Here is a 7,408-nt window from a genome sequence, read left to right as displayed (position 1 = left end):
AGACCTCCCCTCAGGACTGCCGAGCTTTGTGCAGACCCTGCTGACTGTATGAGAACCATTTTATAAACAGTTTGTTTGTGACATCGTTGTTAAAGTTGCCTTGGTAACTGCTGTCTGATTATGGAAGCCCAAAAAGGACATGGAATCATACATTTTATTTCCTCTATTTTCCTGTGATAATGAGATAATTAACTCGTTATCACAAGATAATAAAGCTCTTTTCCACTCATCACTTAACAAATTAGGTCCTGTTAGATGATCACCAGATAACAACTCAAATGAGTTATCACAGGAAAACAGAGGAAACTAAATGTATGATTATTCCATGTCAGTTTAAGGCTCCTTAGTTGTGTGGATCAGGCAAACATTTGGCATCTGCTATTGGTCCGTTCACATGGAAAGAAACACAGCTAAAATAATAAAGAGCGGTTACTGTATGCATATTTAGAAATCTTTAAGGCAAATGTTTGTCATAAGCTGTTGAATGCAAATCTGCAAGAAAATCTGAATCTATATAAGTGAATTTTTGTGTTATCTTGATTTTGGTTTTGCAACAAGTCTGGCTTGATTCTTGTCTGCCTTTAGGCTTTGGCTATTGCACTTTCCTGTTGTCAGGTAAAGATAGTCTATAGGAACTGTATATACTGTACTGTGTATATTTGGATTCTCAATTTGGAAACACAATGTCTACAGATCTCTGACTGTCCAGTGTCCAGTATGTTGTGCATAACATTTTTCGTTTTTTAAAAACAGCCATAGCAGGTTGTTTGGCCTATCGGTGAGGTTGAGGGGGGTTGTAAAACAAGAAAAAGTACCCAATCTGAGCACACGTCTGATCAGCCAGAAGTTTGACTGGAAAAATTCAAAACACCTTTGCAGGTACTTTAATACAAGAAGCAACACACAAAGGTGGCTGCTACAACAAAGGAATGAAATAGCACCATACAAGGGTTAAAAACAATCCCAAATTCACCTGTCCGTCTGCCAAAAACTGCTCTGATACACACACATCTATCATTCCATGCTTAAATCCAAATCTGACGTCTGCAAACTTCCCACTCCCTCTTGTGACTTCCTTCCCACATTTTACATACAGATTACCACACGTCAACCTCCACCACGCTATATATTAGCTGAGTACAATCGCTACGTTTCAAGTCCTCTTCTATGGCAGCTACTCTGAAACGATGCTAATAAACCTCATCCGTCAGTCCAAGTTAAAATAAAACAGGTTAACAGGAATCTTCCAGGATTACTTACTGCAAGAAGACTGACCTACAGCTAACTCCAACTCTTGGTAGATCGCTTCAAAAGCTGAAGATACATGTTTTGGCAGAATTCAATTCAATAATGATGGAGTGTATAAGTATTTGATGGTAATGGTTATGGTTATGGTTGAAGGGAGATGATGATGAAAGGAGAGGAAAAATGAAATGATGTGATAACTTTGGGGTTTGGAAAATACAAAAGTTGGAATAATCATTCAAAATCCTCAGAACATGACTGAAGGCAATATGGTGGAGTCGGTCAAATTTCAAGGGAGATCCTTGTGTTCAGTTGTGGATTCCTTAATGATCTGAAAACAAAAGAGACAGAGTTAAAAATAGGAAGGAAAAAAACAAACAAATCTCTGGTGACTTTTTGCTGCACAAGGCATCAGGTGTGCTGAGCGGCAATAGTGAATGTGTGTGAAAACCTGCAGAAGGGTTCAACATTGCCCTCCAGAGGGAATGGGTGCACTGTGCAGATTGGCCTGCTTCAGTGTGAGTGAGTGTAAATTGAGTGTCGTCGTGTTAAAAAGCACATACTTCCCCATCTCTGGTCTCCACAGTTCGAACAAGGATGCTTCTCTTCACGTGGGCCTCTGGGGTTTTAGTGTCCAGATTGGTATCTGTAGAATGAGTAGAGGGAGAAAGAGGAAAACATTCAGTGCAGTCCGTGAAAGCCAAATGTATTATACTCTGTTTAAAGAAGTTACTGCTATATACGGCAAATTCAAAGACACAAAAAAATACAGTACATTTATAAACACAAGAAATTTGGACATCTTTTGACAAAATAATACAATGGATGTATTTAGTATTTTTGTTTCTGCAAACAAAATGTCAATTTTTTTTTTGCCACAGACTTTCAGTTCAGTCATGTGTGTGTGAACAGTTTGATACAACCTCTATTATGAATGTACAAATGTCTTCAAGCTATTGAAAAAAAAAAACTGTAACAAAGGGAAGATAATATCAGCAAGGGCACATTCTTAAACTGACCTCTAAACTGCAGGTTGGAATAGCTCTGAACTGGAACAGTGATCCTGAAGGAATTAGAGAAAAAAACAACAACGACAGCCACTGAAAAACAAGAATATTTTTTACTTTCATGACTTGTTTGTATTGTTTGACTGTATCAACCCCCGGCTGTGTGATGTGCTGTGTCTCACCTGCTCTCCTCTCCCTCCAGAAGCTTCCTGTAGGTGGCTATCTCGATGTCCAGGGCCAGCTTCACGTTGAGAAGTTCCTGGTACTCCTGCAGGTGTCTGGCCATCTCCTCCTTCAGCCCATGAATGTCCTCCTCCAGATGGCTCACTGTATCCTGGTAACCCAACGTCTCCATGGCGAAGCGGTCCTCCATCTCCCGCATCTGACGTTCCAGAGACTCGTTCTCAAAAGAGGGAGAGAAGAAGAAGAGATGGAACAAGTTCTTAACAAGTTCAGAAATAGGAAAAAAAAAAAAAACCCAATGAACACCATCTACTGGAGCAGACTGAAGGTCACCAAGGCTTTATTTGAATTTTTCTACTCAAGATGATCTTAAAGTAAAAACAAATTCTGCTGCTAGTACTTATACTATACTCTGTCTGCTACAATATCTGCTACTACTTACCAACTACCCAGCTTTGCAGTAACTATAACTACTTCTACTTGTATCATTGTTATATATCTTCATATAATTACTACGAAAGAGGGCCATGGGACAAAAAAAAATATTTTGTTTTCATTATGTACTTTCAGAAAAAAAGAGACTTACTTAAAATAATTTCTGCTTTAATAGTGTTTATGTCCATATTTGGTAAAAGGTGTAGGACTGGAACCAAGTGTCATCACCTTGCTGTGTCTGTATATGGTTAATGTTGCAAATGGGTAGTATTATCTTATCACAAATGGATTAGACTTGGAAATATTTCCACAAATCTTCAGACAGTGCTTTCTGCTTTCTTTCAGTAGACTTACTGTCCCGCGTTGAGCCTCCAGATCACAGCTCACAGCTTGGATCTGACGGCGGTAGTCATTGGCCTCCTGTTTGGCCTGGCGCAGGGCTTCTGCGTTACGACTGGCTGCATCTGTCAGGTCAGCAAACTGTGTACAAAGGTAAACAGTACAACAGTCTCTAAGTATGTGTGATGTCATATTCTCTAAACCCCCATTCTCCTCACAAATACACTTAGAGTTATATCAAATGTAATGTAGGTGTGTGGTTTATTCAACTCTTCTGACCTTGGATCTGTACCAATCCTCCGTGTCTTGCACGTTTGAAGAGGCCATTGTTTCATACTGAACCCTGATGTCTCTCAGAGCAGCGGTCAGGTCCGGTTTGGACACATCCAGTTCAACATGCACCTGCTGGGCCATGAGCTGCTCCTGTAGCTCACGAATCTCCTGAGAAGGGGATAAAGTGAAGCAAAATATACTTTCAAATGAGATGGTTGAATGTGGTTAATAGAACAGGTAGTGATTGTTAAAGTTGATCTCTTCTTTCACCATCTTTCTTTCTGTTTCATTCTTACCTCCTCATGAGTCTTCTTCAGGAAGTTTATCTCATCCTGCAGGGCATCAATCTTCCTCTCTAACTGGACACGGTTTAAAGATGCCTCATCCACATCCTTATGATCCAAACAACAATAAGGTACAAATAGAGGGAGGAAGGGGGACAGTCGGACAGTCAGAATGTTTAAGTTGTTTAAATCATTAAATCAAGAGGGATGTCAGATCAATTACCTGTCTGTAACCAATCAAATTGTTCTCTGCATCCTGTCGGAGGCCAATCTCATCTTGCAACCTGAGTAGACAGACAAAAAAGTAGTTAAACTGCTTCATAGGTGATCATGGGAAAGGCTTAATAGAAACTACCCTGCTTCAAGAAGCATCCTTTTAACTAAACTCCAGTTTTTTGTAGAGTAATTGTTTATTAACATGTCATTTAGCAAGACACATGACTACAACATTCAAGTTCATGTTTTTTTAATGATAAGTATATTTCTTATTTTCGACAACCTTATTATTTCCAAATTCTTATGTAACAGGAACATACTCATGTACAATTTAAATGAGACATTCTTGTATAAAAGGAGTCAAATTCTGGGGTCTGAAAACATATTCCAAGCATTTCGATCAAATATCTTATTACGAGCTTCAACGCTGCTCCCTGTGCTCTGACCGGGGCTCAGCTGAAAGGGGCAGCTTCTGCATCGGTACACATTCACACAAATTTAACAGCCAGAGGTCTTTCCCACGGGATGGAGTACACACACACACACACGGCAACATAAATGCCCAGACCTAGGGTAACATCTGTATACTTCACGCAAAATGTGCTCAATAGAGTGTTTCAAGAAAGGCAACATGAATCACAAAAGTGACTTTTGACCCTCATGGCCATCACTACAACTCTCCAAGTTATTTAAACGGCGAAGCAGTTGCATTGTAATCAGAGGGTAGAGAGGAGACTGAAGTAGACTTGTCCACCACTGAGACTTCAATGACATACTCTCCTGTCTAAATTAAATAATAGATTCATGCCACATGTTTACCTTAAAGCTATAGTGCGTAATTTCTATAGCCCCCATGAGGAATTCGGTGTAATTACAACAACATGGTGGCGCATCTACGTGAGGTAAGCCTTTGGTGATCGAGCATGGATTTTATTCCTTTTGCTGTACAACCAGGTTTTTCCTTAGCAGTAGAATCAACAAGCAAAACATTTTGTGGGTGCTTCTTGGGATTTTCTTTGGAAGTTCCTGCGACAGTGTCAGGGGGTGACACCAGTTTGCCAACACTGCCATACCGAGAAAAACAGAGAGAATTTTGCAGAGCTGATAGGCTTAATCAACTTTGTGTCAACTGATTTGGCGATGGCTTGAATTTAGCCAACATTCAGTTATATGAAAAAAAGAAACTGTATATGCGTCTGCAGGGAATCAGTGTTTTGGAGTAACCGGGACAAGAGAACATCTGCCTGGATGTCTGTTTCCTTTGTGGAGAGCTACCATTGTGTTTGCCTCATTCTTCCACACTCGCTCAATAGGCAACTAGGGGTCAGGATCAAGTTTGTAAAGAGGGATACACAAGTAAAGCTCCGGCAAAGCACAGTAGGCTGCATTCCCATGAATCAGAGCAAAGCAAATCTGCATATAAATGCAGTTGTAATTAAAATAAGGATAAAAAGTCTCTTCTATGAAATAAACCAGCCTTGTTTGGCTCTGAAAGATCTCAAATATTGGCAAGCTCAATTTGTTTTTCTTTTCATTGTAGTTAACAAATATGTTCAAAGAAGCTGTCAAATGCATTTGTCATTATTCTTTAAATTTCTATTATTGTTTAATTTTCTTTTAATTCTTTAATGCTACTGCTATCGGTGTATGAGTGTGTGTGTGAATGGGTGAATTTGGTAAGAAATGTAAAGTGCTTTGGGCCTGAGAAATTGGCTAGAAAGCGCTATATATGTCAATTCCATTTACCATTTATGCAAAAGTCAGGGTTTGACCAAGCCCCAACAGCGAGTTCAACCAGCATCCAATGCGGAAGTGACAACAATTGCAGTTCACAGAGTGGCCATCAAGGGCAGGTTTCAAAACAGAGCAATTTCTCATTGACTCCCATATTAAATATGCCGTTTTCACAGCATTATTTAACCTATTTAAGGCCTAGTACAAAAAACATTCTAGTCTGTATGTTTGCGTCATATTTCCATGGCAACACTGAGGGGAGTGAATTTTTTTCTAACAGGCTAGTCTTTATTCTATTGGAGGTTAAAATTAATGAATAATTAGGGGCGCTGTCTCTTGAGTGACAGCTAGTCACCTGTTGGCCCTCACTTCACCTCGAAGGTATACGTCAGTTAGATGGCCGTATATTCTTCCTCCCCCCAACGTCACATCAATGCCCTTTTCCGTAAGAGGAAATGAGGCGGAGTAAAAATCTGACAAGATGGCGACGCGCATAGGCCAGGACGATGCAGTTGGAATGACTGAGGTCAGCCCGAAGCAACATCCATTTTATATACTATCAATGGGTTTGACACAAGAGAACAATAACAACAGGCTTGTGTATGTGCCTCACAACAACACAACACCCCCCCCCCCTCTCCCCTACCACCAACACCACCACCAGCAGCAGTCCAGCCCTGCTTCCTCCTACCTCAGCTTGAGCGTTGCCACATCTGCAGCCATGTTGTCCCTCTCTATCTCCAGGCGAGTCTTGCCCGTGGTGAGGCCGTCCACCTGCCTGCGCAGCTCTCTCAGCTCCTCCTGGTAGATGTCTCCCAGGCGACTGGGCTCCCTCGACTTGAGCTGGTTCAACTCCGCCACCAGCGTCTTGTTCTGCTGCTCTAAGTGACGCACCTTTTCAATGAAGCTCGCAAATCGGTCATTCAGGCCCATCATCTCCATCTTCTCGTTGGTGCGAGTCTCCTTAAAGTGGGCCTTCATCAGGGTGTCAGCCGGGAAGTCCAGGCGGTCTGCGGCGCTGCCCAGGAACAGGGCCGTGTTGGTTGACCCCAAGGAGAGCCTGGACATGGGGCTGGAGTGGGTGTAGTTGCGAGGGGTGCCATGCCAAGACAGGCGGCTGGAAGGAAGGCTCCCGATTCGGACTGATGTGCTGCCCGAGCCCTGGGGCCCAAAACGCTTCCTATAAGAGGACTGGATTCTCTGACTCTCCATGATTTTTGGGGGGAATGGATGAAGCTCTCTCTCTCAGGACACAAACAGGGCTTTTATAGAGGCAGGCAAACCCCCCCAAAAGTCCAATGCAGAGAGGCCACAGGGTGCGGCAGGGAGAAGGGAGGGTGGCAGCCACTGAATGGGACAAAAAAAAGAGAGAGAGCGAAGGGGCGGTTTACATGACACCCAAAGAGCTGTGTGTGCCAGGGATTGTCTGTGCCCGTCCACTCAACTTCAAATGTCTCTTGGCTTTCTCTCCTCTCCTCCCCTCTGACTCACTCTCTCTCCCTCTCTCTCTCTTTCTCTTACTTACTTACTTTCACCCCTTTTTGTCTTTCTCGCTTTTCTTTCTGTTCCAATTGAGTGAAAAGAAATGTGTGTGTGACTGTGTGTAGTTCTATCCACTAATTCCACCGGACCACACATGCACACCCACAAAAACAGAAAGCAGAAAAAAGTTTGATGGAACAAAGGGATGGA

General features: G+C 42.1%; 1 protein-coding gene across 1 annotated transcript; it reads right to left on the bottom strand.

Moving 5' to 3' along the window:
- Positions 1–1,534: 1,534 nt before the first annotated feature.
- gfap (glial fibrillary acidic protein) lies at positions 1,535–6,928 on the bottom strand (the record flags this gene model as incomplete). Its single annotated transcript, XM_080044259.1, has 9 exons — positions 1,535–1,576; positions 1,809–1,891; positions 2,265–2,308; positions 2,435–2,655; positions 3,225–3,350; positions 3,489–3,650; positions 3,779–3,874; positions 3,990–4,050; positions 6,408–6,928. 9 exons carry the CDS (start codon positions 6,926–6,928, stop codon positions 1,535–1,537), a joined length of 1,356 nt encoding a protein of 451 aa, XP_079900385.1.
- Between the last annotated feature and the right edge of the window lie 480 nt (positions 6,929–7,408).

Source organism: Ammodytes marinus, assembly GCF_949987685.1.
Source record: "Ammodytes marinus genome assembly, chromosome: 16".
NCBI lineage: Eukaryota > Metazoa > Chordata > Actinopteri > Uranoscopiformes > Ammodytidae > Ammodytes > Ammodytes marinus.
Note: the sequence above shows the minus strand (reverse complement) of the source record. Positions and strands in the feature narration are given on the sequence as shown.